The sequence below is a fragment of the Schistocerca cancellata genome, unplaced genomic scaffold, assembly GCF_023864275.1.
Source record: "Schistocerca cancellata isolate TAMUIC-IGC-003103 unplaced genomic scaffold, iqSchCanc2.1 HiC_scaffold_799, whole genome shotgun sequence".
Classification (NCBI taxonomy): Eukaryota; Metazoa; Arthropoda; class Insecta; order Orthoptera; family Acrididae; genus Schistocerca; species Schistocerca cancellata.
In genome coordinates this window covers 5,335,378-5,353,525 of record NW_026046810.1, presented here as the reverse complement: position 1 = coordinate 5,353,525, position 18,148 = coordinate 5,335,378, and the positions used below count along the sequence as shown (strand labels likewise).

Below are 18,148 nucleotides of genomic sequence, written 5' to 3'. Positions count from 1 at the left end.
TGAGGGTATACACTGCCAACTCACAATATCCTGTTGCAGAGCGTGCTCTACAGCATTACATTCGTGACCTCGGTGCCTGTTTCACCATCTGGATCTTCCCCCAGACGCCAGTTTCCCAGAACTCCATTGATGGGGACTAGCTGTACAACATGTCCTTGGTTCTCGCCACCCAGCTTTTTATCACTGTAACTGCTCTTTGCTTCACTCCGTTTGAGTTTCCTGCATCTTTCATTGTCTTTCCCATCTATTTTTCACTGCCCCATCCCACCTCTGTTTTTCTCTGCCTCGTGATGACTGGGTGTTGTGTGATGTCCTTAGGTTAGTTAGGTTTAAGTAGTTCTAAGTTCTAGGGGACTGATGACCATAGATGTTAAGTCCCGTAGTGATCAGAGCCATTTGAACCAACCCACCTCTGTTATGTACAATGCACTTAGCTTCTCACTCTTTATAACTTGTGATAAATGTCTTAGCAGTAATCTCTGTCGTACATATCACCTCGTCTTCTACCTTTAAGCTCTTAGTCCGCCGCTCGTGGTCTCGCGGTAGCGTTCTCGCTTCCCGAGCACGGGGTCCCGGGTTCGATTCCCGGCGGGGTCAGGGATTTTCACCTGCCTCGAGATGACTGGGTGTTTGTGTTGTCCTCATCATTTCATCATCATCCAGGAAAGTGGCGAAATTGGACTGAGCAAAAGATTGGGTAATTGTACGGGCGCTGATAACCACGCAGTTGAGCGCCCCACAAACCAAACATCATCATCATCATCATTTAAGCTCTTAGGTTTTCAAATCTCGTCCGATGGAGTCCCCAACAATTAGTATTCCCTTCTCATCTCGTACAGTAAGACTCCTCTGACCCACAGTTCTGGGTGACTTTCCCAAAATCTACCCCTTTTCCTAGACCTCTCCAGTCCTTTTCCTTCACCCTTCTTCCTTCCCTTTCAACCCTCCCACCTAAAGAAGGAGCCACTGGTCAGAAAGCTTGTCAATCACAACAGTCTTTTATGTGTGTGCTCTGCTGCCGCTTGGTGAGTAGTTTTTTTTTTTATCCATCCAATTAAATGTCGGTTTTAGTTGGAGGACGAGTAACTCATAGTGTAAGTTTGGAGCACGGTATTCTATGAAAGTGAATCATGGACAGTGGCAAAACCGGGACAGAAGAGAACTGAAGCGTTTGATATGTGGTGCTAGAGAACAATGTCGAAAATTAGATTGACTGATAAGAAAAGAAACGATGAGGTTCTCAGCAGAATCGGTGAAGAATGGAACTTACCAAATATGGGACAGCATTTTGTTCTTGGTCATACAACCTTATTGTTCCCTCTTGGTTCTTGTACGTATTACCCGTCTATCTTTGCAACTTACTCTTATTTTTCTCAATATTTCGAACATTTTGCAGAATTTTACATTTCCGGATGGGTTTTCTAGGTCTACAGGGCCTATGAATGAGTCCATTTTATTTCCCAAGTTTTGCTTCCCTCATCAGTTACAATGTCAGACGTGCCGCTCTCGCTTGCTAATAGCCTTCTGACAGTCAAAATGATCGTCATCTATCATATCCTCTATTATCTTTTCCATTCCTCTGTATATATTATTCCTGTCGACAAATTCCATACATGAGGTGTTAAGCTGATTCTGCGATAGGCCTCGCAAGTATCTGCTTATATCTTCAGCGTTGTATCTAATGGTATAGCACCGTTCTCGTATATTCTAGACGCCAAACTCACTAGTTCTTGGTTGACACTTTCGCCAATGATTTCGGAAACTCCGAAGGTATGTTACCTATCGCTTCTGCCTTCCAAAGCTGTGTTAAGCTCTGACTCTTATGTGGGGTCACCGAGCGAGGTGGCGCAGTGGTTAGACACTGGACTCGCATTCGGGAGGACGACGGTTCAATCCCGCGTCCGGCCATCCTGATTTAGGTTTTCCGTGATTTCCCTAAATCGTTCCAGGCAAACGCCGGGATGGTTCCTTTCAAAGGGCACGGCCGACTTCCTTCCCCGTCCTTCCCTAATCCGATGAGACCGATGACCTCGCTGTCTGGTCTCCTTCCCCAAACAACTCAACTCAACTCTTATGTGGGATCTCCAGTGTCTTCCGTTGTGATTCTCATTTCTTCTTCTGTCAAGTCATCAGACGGGTCTTTCCCCTCGTAGATGCCTTCAGTTTACTCTCTCCACCTACCTGCACTCTCCTCTGCATTTGATAGTGGAATTCCCAATGCTTTCTTAAAGATGACGTCCTCACTTTTAATTACGTCAAATGTTCTTCTGAGTAATCTGTACAATGAATGAATCTTTCAGACGCCCATGTGTTATTCTTTCTCTTCACATTTTTCCAACAGCCATTTCGCTTTGGTTTCACATCTACCCCTAGTTACTTCGTTCCCAAGTGACTTATACTGCTGTATTCCTGTGTTCCTCTGAACGTTTTTGCACCTTCTACATTTACCGATCAGTTGCAGTGTTTTTTCTGTTTGCCAAGGTTTCTTTTCCGTTAGCTCCTTATATCTACCTTTGTTTGATATATGGAACATAAAATCCCGTCTGAGGCCTGCGATCATATTTATGTTAATAATTGGCCACCGATGCTGTTCAATCGCATGAGATGTTCAATTGAATCTTTTATTAGAACATGTTATGCGTTTGGGATTACACCCATCTTCAGACATATGTTACAAGAAAGTACAAAACATAAGTGAACAGCACACTCAACACGTCTCAACGTTACAGAAAATGAGATCTGGTCATATGAGTTACATACCACAAACTTGAACACCTTCCTACCCTACCAGGCGTACAGTCTTGACAACTCAAAGAAAGTGTCAGGGCGCTGCATGGTCATGTGCTCCATGCATTCACATGTAATTCAATAATAATATACTCAGAACATGAATCTAACAGGGTGTAATTACGACAGGCTAACGGGTACTCGGAAAAATTTATACGAGAGCTTGGAGCTAAAATTCTTAACAAGACGCGGCAGTCAGGCCGCCAAAAATTAAATAGTAATATGGTGTCAATGGAATATGTTGGACCATATTGCCAAAAAATAACTAGAGCCTTCAGGAAGGCTGGCGTTTGCTTAAGCTTCCATACAAGGAAGAAGTTGGGGGGAAAATTTAGTACATACGGACGAAGGGAAAACAGATAAGTTTAAGCAATCCGGTGTATACGAAATTAAGTGTGGGGGATGCGCTGGGACATACATTGGCCAGACGGGTAGTGATTTTGCCACAAGGTTTAGAGAACATTACTATAGTAATAATAGTGGGCTGGGGTGCCATATAAGGGAGACTGGCCAAAAGCGGGCCCCGATAGAAGATAGCCTAAGAATTCAGCATTTATAACCTAAAGGGAAGATTTTAGATAACTTTGAAGATCTGGAGATCTACGCACGTATACAGCACGCTGCACACCCAGTATTTAATAAACAGGCTTCCGGTGGGGACAACTGGTTTTCTGGCTTGTTTGAACGTATACTGTTTTGAACTTGGTATGTATCATCCCCTCTTTAGAAGTATGATTGTGTATTTTATAGGAGCTGGTGGTGTTCTGTCCACGTACCGTTATGATAAGCTACGTTTTTTGCCCAGTGGTTGGCTAGTTTATCGTCATACAGGGAAAGTTAGATGAGCATATAGGTTGTCATTTACAGATTTGTCCACCACGGTGCCCTTCGGGTGCTCTTTGGTGACACCATGGTTTATTTTATTGATTTTAGACTAAAGTTTTAACACTTTTAATGTTTTGTATTTGTTTTTTAAAAATCTATAGCTCTCCAGTATCCGGATAGCATAGGTAGGACTCGGGGAATTGTCGTGCCACTAGTTTATATAAGGAATGTATGAGGTATAGCCCATGTATCTTTTGCGATTTTATGAAAATGCTCTTCCTCTCACCATTAAACTTTTTCCATGTGGTAGAGGAGTGTAAGTTGGTGTTTGAAGGCTTCTGTCTGGACAGTCATGGCCCATGCGTATCACTTGGCTGTAACTCGATAGGCGGATGGGCCGATGTGGTTGCCGTTGGCTATAACAGATGGCGCCTAAGACGTTTGTGTACGCGAGCTGATCACAGGATTTTAGTTTATGATGGATAATGTTGGTTATATATAATTTGGTGGTATTCTTTTAGAGATTTGAGAGGTTGAAACGTTTATTCACCAAGAAACTCCCCCCTCTCCCTATTATTTATTTTATATTGACATATGTTTTGAGTAGTGTTTAGTGCAACTACTGGCTATAGGCATAGTATGGCAATGTAAAAAAATTTGGAGTTTAAAAAAAAATTAAAAAAACTTTTAGTGTTAACGTGTACAGAAGTACTATTCCGACTGCTAGTCGTAATTACACCCTGTTAGATTTATATGATGAGTTTATTAAATTACATGTAAACCATACAGCACCCCATACCGAGGGCGCTTCGCTGCTGGTTGACTTGTTCAGCGTCAGTATACGCTCTGCTTCAAGATTGCTCGTGCCGCAGTCGTATGTTATTCGACACTTTCTTTGAGTTGTCAAGGCTGTACGCCTGGTTGGGTAGGAAGGAGTTGAAGTTTGTGGTATGTCACTCATATGACCACATCTCATTTTCTGTAACGTTGAGACGTGTTGTGTATGCTGTTCGCTTATGTTTTGTACTTGTTTGTAACATATGTCTGAAGATGGGTGTTAAACCCGAAACGCGTAACATGTTCTAATAAAAGAGTCAATTGAACATCTCTTAACTTTATAGCGATTGTAGAGCATTGGTTGCCAGTTATTAACTTTGTTTGTCCAACTTCTATGATGCCCTTTTCATAGATGTCCATTCCTGTTCAAATGAACTGCCTGTGTGGTATTCATCAATGTAGTATCTATAGCCCAAGAGAAATTCAGAGGCATTTCATGAATGCCCTCCACTTCAGTGTCCCACTCCTTCCCGCATTTATTCTGCCAGACAATTCTCTTAAACTTCAATCCACTCTTCATCGCAATTCAATTGAGATCTGAGCTTATATCTGGCCCTACGCGTGCCACACAATCTACGAACAGGATTTAGAAAACGATAGATTTCGACTTCAAGCCGTAGATAATCGGAAAATTCTTCCCATAAATGCAGAAGTACGAGTATTAACAAGAGTCTCGCCAGGACGTAACCTCAGATGGAACTTTCCTGTGCCTCGATCCTTCTCGAAGCATACCTCCCGTGGGGAAGCGAGAGTTTTCTATAGCTACCGACGATTGCGAATTAAAACAATGAGCGACAGAGGGAGAGAGAAAGGGACTCCCCTCTCTTCCACTCCGCTCCAATGCCAAACCTCGTGTGCAATCATGACTGTTTGTACTGAAGCAATAATGTTATGTAATTGCAGTACGTAAAGTTTTGAAATTTATATCATTATGTAATTTGTTAAAAGAAAGGCGAACAAACATGTAAAAGTAATGCATCCACAGTTTGAAACAGTTGCTGCAAAAATCGATGTTTTACGCTGTTTTACATCTAAATCAACTTAAAGATGCAGAGCTACAATTTTTGTAGTATGTGTAATCTGATATAAAGCATAACACGTGGAATTTATGAAAGCCCATACATTAACTTCTGTCATCAGTGATAATACCTGCAACGGTTGCAAAATTTTACATGAGCAGTTGATTTTATCAATGGGGATGTGTATCAACAGTTGTGCATGTCCCATCAAGAGAAACGTGTGTTCTTATGTGTCTCCACTGTTGTTGTTGTTGTTATTAGCAGAAGTAGTATAATTATCACTACCATGTGCTGCCCGTGTACTTCGCATGTCATAATGTTGACTCATTGAGATGTCAGGTTATATGTAAGAGAGTGCACGAATGCCTTAATTTTATCAGGTGGAATAAACGCATAAAGAAGTAAATAAATGTACACAATGTGCCAAATTCCGCTACTTTTTATAACGCACTTTACACTATTTCTAAGGACACGGGCTCTGTCGTTTCTTGCGACTCTTAGTGTCTGTTCTGCAGGGGTTGGCATCGTGTAGTGGATCCCCGTACGCTCTGTAGCGTATGGCATTAAAGGTCTAAAAATTTCGTAAAAGTTACAGTACCTTCCTGCATTGTCACTTTTATCGCAACGACAATGAACAGGAGTCTTAAAACGTCACGTGTCAGAGATCTGTGCTGAAGTTTAGTGAGCGAGCAGTCTAGATCGCATCACATCGCATAGTGATTTTGTAATCGGGACCTGTGCGCTACCTTCATGCTGAGTGCCCTGGGGACGCTCCCAAGACAGCAGCCGTGTTCACAGACCGCGTGGACACGCTCCTGGCTGGACGACCACTCAGTCAACTCCTGCCGCATCCCGACATGCCCGCCAAGCCATCCGGTCTCAGCCTCACAGCAGATGTCTGGCTCCAGAGTGTGGACAGCGGCGGTCTCAACGTCCCTGCGGTCTGGCGGCTCTACGGGACCTGTTGAGTGACGTCAGCTGAACACGACACAACTGGAGAGACTCGTGGACTCTCTTTGTCGGCCAACTCAGGCCCTTGTCAGGGCTAGAGGCGGTGTGCTCTACTGCTGTGTCAGCACGATCTCTTCTTATCTGACATCGAATGAAATCTGTCCTCAACCTTCATTCTTATTACTTGTAACCTTCCACGTAAACATAACTAACTCGACCTTGTTTTGTAAGGAGAAAAACGTACACTTGCAAGATCTCAACCCTAGATACCAAACACCTGCCCTCTCTTAAAATAAATTGCCATACTTATGATAATACTCTTGTTAGAGTCTTGAATGCAGAGTTTTTAAACTTCTGCATGAGCGGGTTGTCTGCCGCTGGCTCCGCCCCACTGCAGCTGCCTGATGCACGAGTGTAGAGTACTGTGCAGCGGGGTGACGTCCAGAGCCCTCAGACCCGCTTCATGTCGCAAGTGTGGGAAGACGTGTGTGGAGCCGGTCACGTCTGCCCCATGTGCTTCGAAACTTTGTTCTTCAAGTAGAACACATGTTATTTAACATGAAAAATGGGTAAGCAATATGAGCAGATAGTACTTCAATGCCATGCGCGTATATGATCAACACTGTTTAGCAATATTTTAGGACATATTCTGCAGCAGTTTTATGTAAAGCACAAACACACACACAGATCTCTGTTACTGACAGAGGCAAGGTGAAATCTGACAATATTACATCTTCAAAGCAAGCTTCCTAAACAGTCAGTTCGTGATTTTACGTCTCTGTCGCATTGTGCCAATGAAGTTGTTTGACGAAAATGATGGTGGTGAAAGGGTATTGTCATCATTTTTACCACCGTCCTCTGATAAAGAAGAGTCTAACGTCAATCAACTATTGTTCTCTCCATTTAACGGGTCTCTCTATGACTGCCGCAACTAAACAGCAAGGTACAAATAGTAGCACAAAGAAACGCTCATAGAGTTTCTTTTGCCTCGTGTAAGAGTTAGTCGAATAGCCACTTATAACGACGCTTACCGGTCACAACTGTCGCGAGCTTTGACGTTTAAACGTGGCAATTTGACCGTCACTGTATACTGCTCCTGGAGGTGCCACACAGTCGCTTGTCGGTTGACCGGCACTATAAACGCGAACCTCTTACTCACCGTACCGTACAGTAGTTCGAGCTCCGGCAATGGGCGACCGCAGCGGAGCGTGCCAGAAACAAGTGGTACACGGGCGTTAAAAAGCTATGTGGTCAGAAGGTCTTAACTGCGTACAGTCATAATCGTGGCCCGAATCTCCGCGCGACATAGACAGCTGGCGCTCACACCTGCCAAGTGTGCGTTTTGTATGTGAGACCAGGTTGGTCATCTTCTCTTGTTAGATGCAATCGGTTGTGATTAGGTAACTGTTTCTTTTCTTCAGTGTGATTATTATTTAGTTCTTATGTTTTTATTTCTATGCACTGTTATTAGGACTGAATTTTAAAATGTGGTGCAACTCCATCATCATGTGTTCATAAGCCTCGACGAGAGTTTTATAGAATACCTAAATGAGCACATTACACTTAGTTTTTATAGAATACCTAAATGAGCACATTACGCTTTATTTAACAATAACGAACTTCCAAATAATATACTCACCAGGTTTATCCCTCCACTCAAACTGAGCATGACGCCGACTCTCACATTTCTCCCTGCCGACCCAGGCTCTTGTAATGCGTCGAACAGCATGCGCTGACTGGGACACGATATGACGCCTCAGATCATCTGTTTGCAGCGTTGTCATGTTCCATTCCACGTCGTTCAACCTTTCAAAACTAAAATGGTGTCAGTTTATGTGACGGATGATATTATGAAACTTGACTGTATTTTGTAGAATAGAATAGTGAAAACTAAACTCAACTTGCCCTTTTCCAGCTTTTACGTTTCCCATTGATAGGGGTCGCCAGCCCATTAGAGACGAATCGTGGGGTCAGGAATAATGGTGCACATTACGGCTGGTATGCGAGTCTGCTAACATATTCTGGCGAACTGATCGTTTCTGATGAAATACAAGAATTCACATACAAACATGCAGCCAGAACTATGATTGGACAAGCACGGCAGACCGCCTTCAAAGGCATGGAGTGGGCGCTCCCCCACAACATGGCTCACCGTCTGCTCCTTGGCGCCATAATCACGAGCAGCACTTGCACTATAATAGCACGTTTTCAAGACGTTGCCATGTCTCTCTTGTGCCATTTGGATGAGGTTGAATCTTGGTCTTTCGTGACAAGAAAGACCATACTGCGCTACCTTACTCAGTTGGACTGAATTCTTATTGCACTCTGTCTTAAGAATTAATACCTTGGCATCCTTAATTGTGAGATTAGCAGGGACAAAATTGGACAGAACATGCAACCCCTAAGTGGGAGCTGTTGTAGCAATGTCATTAATAGTCAACATGGCTCCTTATGTCTTAACTGTATGAGTGCCATTCTCCCACACTGTAGCACAATATGCGACAGCTCAATAACCAAGAGAAATTGCAGCCTTTTGTTTTGTTTGTCTACATATGCTCCCCAGTTTTTTGCAGGGAAGTTGTGCAGTTGATTTAGAATAGAACCAAACGACTTTCACAGGTCCGTGCAGTGCTGCATAAATGACAGTGACAGGAAGAGGGAGACACCAAGGTAATTAAGGAAGTAGCTGCAGGAAATTTTGGTCCTATCCAGGGGCACATATGACTGCCTGTGTGCGTCTGTATCATGGAGGTAGAACTCTGTGGGCTCAGTTCCACTTGTGTTTTGCTGGAGTCTCTATTTGTCTCTGTTTGGTGTCAACTTGGAGGCTCGTCGACACAGTCAGTAAGTAGCCAGTTCCACTAGATGAACGTGGTCACTAGGCGACCACTACGAACAACAATAAAAAACTACCTGGGACCTTGGAGTGCGAAGAAATTGCCTAAGGGGACACGTGAAACGGAACCTGGATCAGTGGAGTGGGCTTGTGTTCACCGGCGAGTACAGGTTTCGAACGTCGACTGGGGCTCGTCGTACAAGGCTGTGTAGGCGACCAGGCACCGGTGCAGGTCTCTATCCATGGGTTCTGCTGTGGGGCGGGACTGTCGTATTTTGGGCTTCTATTATGGTAATATCAACAGTAGCAGCAAACAGTATAACAGGAGTAGGATTCTTTAGGAAGGTAGAGCAGAGAGTGTGTTACAGTGAACAGTTCAGTGATACAGTTACGCTTATCACAATCGACAGCAAACAATACCGACAACGATAGTTCAGATAGTACATGCCGACGTCGGAAGCTTAAGATGAAGAGACAGAAAAAGTATATGAAGGTACTGAAAGGGTAATACAGCACGTAAAGGGAGATGAAACTCCATTACTCGTGGGAGACTGGAATGCAGCTGTAGGGGAAAACGTGGAAGAAATGGTTACTGGAGAATATGGGGTTGGGATAGGGAATGAGAGAGAAGAAAGACTAACTCGTCCTGTAATAAATTTCGGCTAGTAATAGCGAACACTCTTAATCGCAAGAGGAGGATGTATAATTGGAAAAGGCTGGGTGATATGGGGAACTACAGTTAGATTACATCATGGTCCGACAGAGATTCCGAAATGATATAGTGGATTGTAAGGCATACGCAGGAGCGGATATAGACTCATATCACAATGTAGTAATGATAAACAATACGTTGCAGTTTAAGAGATAAGTCAGAAAGAATCTATACGAAAATGTGTCAGTTACAGAGGTACTAAGGAATGACGAGATACTCTTGAAGATCTGCAAGGCCATGGATACAGCAACAAGGAATAGCCCAGTAGGCAGTCCATTTGAATACGACAATAACAAAAGTTGGAATGAAAAACATAGTTACAAGGAAAGTAACTGCGAAGAAACCATGGGAATTGAAATAAATAACTGAAGCATTTCTTTTATTACCCATGATGAAAGATGTGAGTTCAAAAATGTTCAGGGATATTCAGGAATACAGAAATGCAAGTCCTGAGGGATGAAATAGACAGGATGGGTAGGAAAGCTAAGACGAAATGGCTGCCTGAAAAATATAAAGAAATCGAAAAAGAAATGATTGTTGGAAGGACTGAGTCAGCGCATAAGAATGTCAAAGCAAACTTGAGTGAAATTGTTAGCAAAGGGTGGTAACATGAAGAGTGCAGTGGGAATTTCACCGTCAAAAAAGGAGGAGGAAGTGGATATATGGAAAGAGTACATTGAAGGCCTCCATGAGGAGGGAACATTTGTCTGATGTGATAGAAGAAGAAAGAAGAGTCCATTTAGAAGAGATAGGAGCCCAGTAATAGAATCAGAATTTAAAAGAGCTTTGGAGGACTTAAGATCAAATAAGACAGAAGGGATAGATAACTTTCCATCAGGATGTCTAAAATCATTGTGGGAAACTGGCGACAAAGCGACTATTCACGTTGGTGTCTAAAATGTATGAGTCCGCCAACATACCATCTAGTTTTCGGGTCCGCCGCTCGTGGTCTCGCGGTAGCGTTCTCGCTTCCCGAGCACGGGGTCCCGGGTTCGATTCCCGGCGGGGTCAGGGATTTTCACCTGCCTCGAGATGACTGGGTGTTTGTGTTGTCCTCATCATTTCATCCTCATCCAGGAAAGTGGCGAAATTGGACTGAGCAAAGATTGGGTAATTGTACGGGCGCTGATAACCACGCAGTTGAGCGCCCCACAAACCAAACATCATCATCATCATCATAGTTTTCGGAAAAATATCATCCACACAATTCCTAAGACTGCAAGAGCTGACAAGTGCGACAATTATCGAACAGCCTGCTTAACAGCTCATGCATCCAAATTGCTGACAAGAATAATATATTGGAGAATGGAAAAGAAAATTGAGGATGAGTTAGATGACTATCAATTTGGCCTTAGGAAAGGTAAATGCAACAGAGAGGCAATTCCGACGTTGCTGTCGGTGATAGAAGCAAGACTAAAGAACGATAAAGTTACGTTTATAGGATTTGTCGACCTGGAAAAGGCGTTGAGTAATGTAAAATGGCGCAACGTGTTAGAATTTCTGAGACAAACTGGGGTAAGCTGTAGGGAGAGAAGGGTAATACACAATATGTACAAAAGCCAAGAGGGAATAATAAGAGTGGATGACCAAGAATGAAGTGCTCGGATTCAAAAGGATGTAGGCAGGGATGTAGTGTCTCGCCCGTATTTTCAGTATGTACATCGATGAAGCAATGATGGAAATACAAGAAAGGTTCAGGAGTGGGATTAAAATTCAAGGTGAAAGGGCATGAATGATACGATTCGCTGATGACATTGCTATTCTGAAAGTGAAGGTGAAGAAGAATTACATGATGGGCTGAATGGAATGGACAGTCTAATGAGTACAAAATATGGGTTGAGAATAAATCAAAGAAAGACGAAAGGAATTGGAAGTAGCAGAAATGAGAACAGAGATAAACATAACATCAGGATTACTTGTCACGAAGTATATCAAATTAAGGAATTCTACTATCTAGGCAGCAAAATAACCAATGACAGATGGAGCTAGGAGGACATCGAAAGCAGATTTACACCGGCGAAAGAGGCATTTCTGCCCAAGAGAAATCTATTAGTATCAAACATAGGCCTTAATTTGAGGAAGAGTTTTCTGAGAATGTACGTTTGGAGCAGAGCCTTGAATGGTAATAAAACATGGACTGTGGGAAAACCGGAACAGGAGAGAATCAAAGCATTTGAGATGATGTACTACAGACGAATGCTGAAAATTAGGTCAACTTACAAAGTAAGGAATGAGGAGGTTCTGCGCAGAATGGAAGAGGAAAGGAATATGTGGAAGGGACACGATGGTAGGACATCTGCTAAGACATCAGGGAATGACTTCCATGGTACGAAATTGGAGAATACATCCAGCAAATAATTGAGGACGTAGGTCGCAAGTGCTGCACTGAGATGAAGAGGTTGGCATAGGAGAGGAATTCGTGGTGGACCACATCAAAAGAATCAGAAGACTGATGACTCAAAAAAAAAAAATGGAAAGGTCTCTAACGTTTCGTCTCCAAATGCTGGAGACATCTTCAGAGGCTATAAAGGCTCAGGCAGCAGTTTGAAACTTCTATAAACTCTACAAACTGAACTGTTTGTTCGGATCCCTGACACAGTCGGGCTGTGATGTCGTCAGACGGCTGCTTAAGAGCGCAGAGTCACGAGTGCGTGTGTTGTCGAGCTTCTGCTGGGGAACACTTGCCGCTGGTTTCTGTATTCAGCACTGAGGCCAGCAACTAGTCTAATTTCTCTCATTCTTCTTTCCGTTAAAGTTGCTTTTGTGCTTTGGAATTTGAATGCCCTCTCTGTAAATTCAAGGAGAGTAATATTGGTTCCGTATCGCAGAGACGAATTTTTAGTTTCCCTGGTCCCAGTGGATGTTCTGCAACTGCCGATTTATTGCTATTTCGCAGATGACAACTGCTCTTCTGTTCCTTAAGCAAGAAATCATTACTTCTGTTTGCACTACACATGTGTGCTTGACTGTGGTGCAAGACAATTTATATATTCCTCCTGTGGCAAGTGCTGGCCGTACATTCTTTACAGTGTTCAGAACATTCACGATCCTTCGTAATTGGTATAAACACTGCATCAATACTATGTATTCCACGTACTCTCAACATGTGAACCATGACTGCTTTTACGAATAGGAGTAAATCTTTGGTTCTTCTTCATGAGAAGCTCCATACCTTTATGGGCTTATTGCCCTATTTATCTCTTTCTCAGATTAATCATTTCTTCTGAAAATAGTGATTAAATAGTCGGAGTGTTCCTCTAACTACTGTGGTGACACATTATTTAAGCCCAGCCCACCAATGTTCTCATCACTGCTCTTTTCAGTTTGGGACAGTGACTGGAATTTTAGTGAATGTATCCACATGTATGAGTGATGTTTTTGCAGACCTTCTATGCCTAACATCTGTGGATTTTCTAAGTAGCCGTACATTCTAAAATAATTCAACTTCTTTCTCTTTTTCTATACTGGATTTTTATTATAACTAATATCATTCGGAAAGTTTAGAAATTCTGTGTTCTTTTTGTCCATGAGGCTATATAACGAAGTATGAGTATCATCAATATAACAAAACCAACGATAGTGATTTTTGTTGCTGGGCTGATGAGCTGTTCCTTCCAGTTTTACATATAGAACTCCGTTGTAACTGTGCTGAGTGTGTTTCCTGTAATGTTGTAATGAATACAGTTTCAGAAAACTGGATGATTTATTCGAGAGCCTCACAAACTGAGCGAAGTCAATAACGCTTTGGTCCGCCTCTGGTCCTTCTGCAAGCAGTTATTCGGCTTCGCATCTGTTGGCAGAGCTGTTGAATATCCTCCTGAGATACATCGTTCGAAATCATGTCCAGCTGGCAGGTTAAGGTTAAGTCATGAAAACCCCGAGATGGTTGGAGTGCCCAGCCCAGTATGCCCCAAAGGTTGCCATTTGGGGAGAGGTTTGGTGCCCTTCATAGTCAAGGTATGTTTGGCGAGCAATAGAAACACTCGTTGTGTGTGTGGTCGGGCATTACCTTGCTGATTTGTAATGTCAGTATGGCTCGCCATGAAGGACAACAAAACTGGACGTGGAATATCGAATATCGTCGACGTATCGCTCTGCTGTGTGGGTGACTACTAAAGTGGTCCTGCTATGAAAGTGAACGGCACCCCAGACCATCACTCCCGGTTGTTGGGCTTCATGGCGGGCGACAGTCAGGTTGGAACCCCCCCCCCCCCCCGCCCCCCAGTCTCCAAGGCGTTTCCAGACACATCTTTGCTGGACATTGGGGCTGAATTAGAAGCGAGGCTCATCATAGAAGACTGTTCCAGTCAATGAGCTTCCTGGCCGAAGCCGCATCTGTCTAGATGGTCGTGGTATACCAACCTTACTGTCGTCCGCCATATGGTCTGACAACCTCGAGTGATGGTGTGGGGTGTAATTTTTTTTCACAGCAGGACTTCTTTGGTTTTAATCTGTGGTACCCTTACAGCACAGCAGTTCGTCTATGCTGTTCTACACCCCGTTTTGCTGCCTTCAAGGTAAGCCATTCTTGGCTAACTTTTTTTCCAAAATAATGCCCTCTCGCATATTGGGAGAGTTTTTACTATTTGTTTTTAGTCTTGCCAAACCCTGCCTTGGCCAGCAAGGTCGCCAGACTTCTTCCCAATTGAGAATAATTGGAGCAATATAGGCAGGGACGTCCTACCAGGTCGGGATTTTGACGATCTACCACAGCATTTGGACAAAATATGGCATGATGTTCCTCAGTGAGACATTCAACAACTCTGTCAATCAATGTCAAGATGAAAAATTGTTTACATAAGGACGCATTATTGAATTACTTAACTTGTGAAGCTTCCCTCTTGAAGAAGTCATCCACTTGTTTGTCTGCTCATGTACAGCACAACTAAACTTTCTGTATCTTTCGGATATTTCCTTTACAGAGTGTTCCTTTTTTTGTCTAAGAGGGTAAATTCCATATGTGACATCGTTTTATTAAGACTAACTATAGTAAGCAGTAATAGAACGTCTAAATGGGCTAGTATCTGATGGACATGAAGGATTCTATTTTTTGTATAATGAACTGAAGCTTGTATACGTCTTTTTATGCTACAGAGGTCAGTAGAAGACTGTCCAGGTATTTGGCAGTCACGCTTGTCGAACAGTCCATAGCGCTAACAACTGGTCTTAATGGAATGACAGGTTTGTGAATTTTTGGTATACCACACAATCTTGATGGGACCAGTTCTGTTGGTGAGAGAAATCAAAGAGCCTTTTACTAGCTGATGTGTTACCCTAAGTACTGATCTTGGGAGATAGCTTTTAATCTCACTGTACCTTCCTGGTTGTAATACAACGCAAGTTTTTCTGCAGTAGGTTCATTATTTCATGAGCATTGTAGCGTTGCCCTTATCTGCTGGAAGCTCTAGAATACATCAAAATTTAAATCTCGGATAGGTCTCTTTCCACAAGTTAGTGTTGTGTCATTGTTTATTGCCTCTGGTGGTGTCTCTGGTGGCGCCTCCACATTTAGGAGACGAACTCTTAGGCACAGAAATATGCCATGGACAGTGGCCGAATACCCATTAAGCAAAATTTAAATTAGTTATCAGTACGAATACAGGTGTTAGTGTTTGCAGGAATTACAAAAGAAACGAGGAGTGTAGAAATCGGGTGGCCAAGACAATGGCTCATGGGCCATGCCCAGGCACAAGTGCATTTGGCTCATTTATTAAATTTTCTTTGAAGTGCTCAATAAACACTGGGTTGAGCAACCGTACAGTTTTATTTCAAGGTTTCTGAACTGTACACCTTGCTGTGTTTTCTAATTTAATCAACTGTACATCATGGGCTGATCATCCATTTATCAATGGAAAAGCATGTGTTAGTTTTACACCCTCTTGCTGCACAAATACATTATTTATTAGAGCGCTACTGCCTTGAGCTATACGTGTAGGGAAATTGATAGCTGATTCTATGTTATATGCAATTAATAACACTTACACTTTTCCGATCTGAACTGGTTAGAAAGTTTACTTAGAAATCATCACAGATTAACAACTTCCTGTTTTTGGCTGACAGACAGCGTAATAGGTCATCTACATATGCTAACAGATCATCTACTTTATTTTTTATTCCCCTGATATTCTGATGAAGTAAGTTGATACTACCCTTAGCTTCATCCCTATTTACTGTACATGAAGCTTCTTTTATTCTATTTTTTTTTAGTGTTGCCTGTTTGGACTTTGACCTTAACATAAAAAACCTGTCTACCAGGTCCCATTAACCACAGGGGCTATCTTCGTGTCACTGATGCTCCCTCTTAAAGTATCTGCTAATAGAGAAGCTGACTTATCTTTCCCCTTCCTATTTAGGTGCAGGCCATGCGTAGTGTATCCTCACCTACCAGTAGTGTCAACAGGAACATCGCGTGTGTGAGGTTTTGGCGGTATATGGAACATCCCGTTCCTCCACTACTTCAGATAGCAAACCAGAGCGTTAACACGCCTTACAGCAGTGTTTACGCAGGACCGAACATGGCGCTGAAAGACCTCCACAGACACCACATTTGTGTGGCCAGTTCACGTTCCTATTCCATCCAAGTCTCTCGCAATAGTACACCTTGGATTCATACCACAGGCTGCTTCCTGCTGCCCCAACTGTAATTACCTGTTTCTCCCTAGCATTTATTTTCACAAAACTTGTGAGCTGGTACGCTGCACCTAATTCCTCCTGAAGCTCCTGGCCTTGACTGTTAACTATGAGCAATATTCTTCTTTTCCTATTCTGATTTGATCCCTACGTGTCTTTTTTTCTTGAAGCTAATATTCTGCTTCAAAATACATTCAAGTACATCTGGATGAGGCCCTTCCTCCACTACTTCAGATAGCAAGCCAAACTGATTTACCAACTGAATTTCGAAGTTTTTTCAACAGTGTCTCTTTTTGCTTCTACCTCTCCCGTCCCTGTTTCTTCCCTTAGCCTACATAATTCCAAGACCTCATTTTCTAATCCAGCCTCAAGGGCACAAGTTTTTGCCTCCTTTTCAGCGACTTTTCTGTCCTTTCCACATAACGTACGTTGCCATGGAGAGCGTCTTATCTAGCCAGTTTCCTCGCCGCTACATTCGCCCCAATAAACCACAACTTAAACAGTCTTCACATCCCCGCCTTCAGATTTCTACAGCAAGCATCACATTTGCTAGACATGTTTTGACAGAAAAATTAACTCAAAGGAAGAGGATAACTTGGCACAAGAGCACTGATGTTACGTAACCTGTATTAATACGCAATGAAGCGCTAATGTAAACAAACTTTTAAAAATCTCAAAAACTTTATAAAACTACCCTTGTAATGCTTTCTAGGCCACAACGTATTCTTCAAACTCCGTATTTCCTTTAACACCAGTGATCTTAGGGAACTTTACTGTCTTTGTCAGAATGTGTCCGTTCCAGAAACGCGATTTTCTTTTTAAATCCATCCCCATCAAATGAGGAAAAAGTTACCTTGCAGTGCATTACTGTGGGCAGTGTGCAGTCAAGTCCAGTTAAAATGTGAAATCTGCGCTAGATTGCACATGTTTTAACTTTCGTTCCTGCATTCGTTTATTAAACGCTAGCAAGTTTTAAGTCGTTCCAGGTATGTCTCTCGACATAACCTACGTACTTTGCAGTACGATATGAAGTCTCCATAGGAATTGTACAGTTTCACTGAAAACCGTTGCAGCTGAAAACGGAAGATGCGTGTGACTTCAGCAATTATACTATGCTTTCTTCCAATTTCGCCATGTGGCAAAGGCCTGCAAATTTAGCACAAACTGCTTTTTGATGTACAAAACAAGGAATCTCGTCTGTCGACATTCGTGATTTAATCCTGTTTCATTGTCAATCAAATCTTTAAACTCTTTCTGCATATTCCAGAATCCGAATCAAGAACAGTTCTCCACATGAGTAACCTAGAGGCAGATATCCTCCGATTTGTGAGGCAACTTAAATCACTTAATAACAGCAAGTCTTCCGGTCCGTACTGTATACCAATTACGTTTCCTTCAGAGTATGCTGATGCAACAGCTCCATACATAACAACCTTATACAACCGTCCGCTGGACAAAAGATCCGTATGAAAAAATTGGAAAGCTGCACAGGTTACACCAATATTCAAGAACGGTGGAAGGAGTAATCCAGTAAATTACAGGTCCATATTA

At 42.6% G+C, this 18,148-nt stretch overlaps 1 protein-coding gene across 1 annotated transcript in view; it reads right to left on the bottom strand.

Moving 5' to 3' along the window:
- LOC126143452 (uncharacterized) overlaps positions 1–10,435 on the bottom strand; it is a 40,733-nt gene extending 30,298 nt beyond the window's left edge. The window contains exon 1 of the mRNA XM_049915380.1: positions 8,059–10,435. Coding sequence (XP_049771337.1) covers positions 8,059–8,203 — 145 coding nt within the window. The 5' untranslated portion in view covers positions 8,204–10,435. The remainder of the gene's footprint in view (positions 1–8,058) is intronic.
- Between the last annotated feature and the right edge of the window lie 7,713 nt (positions 10,436–18,148).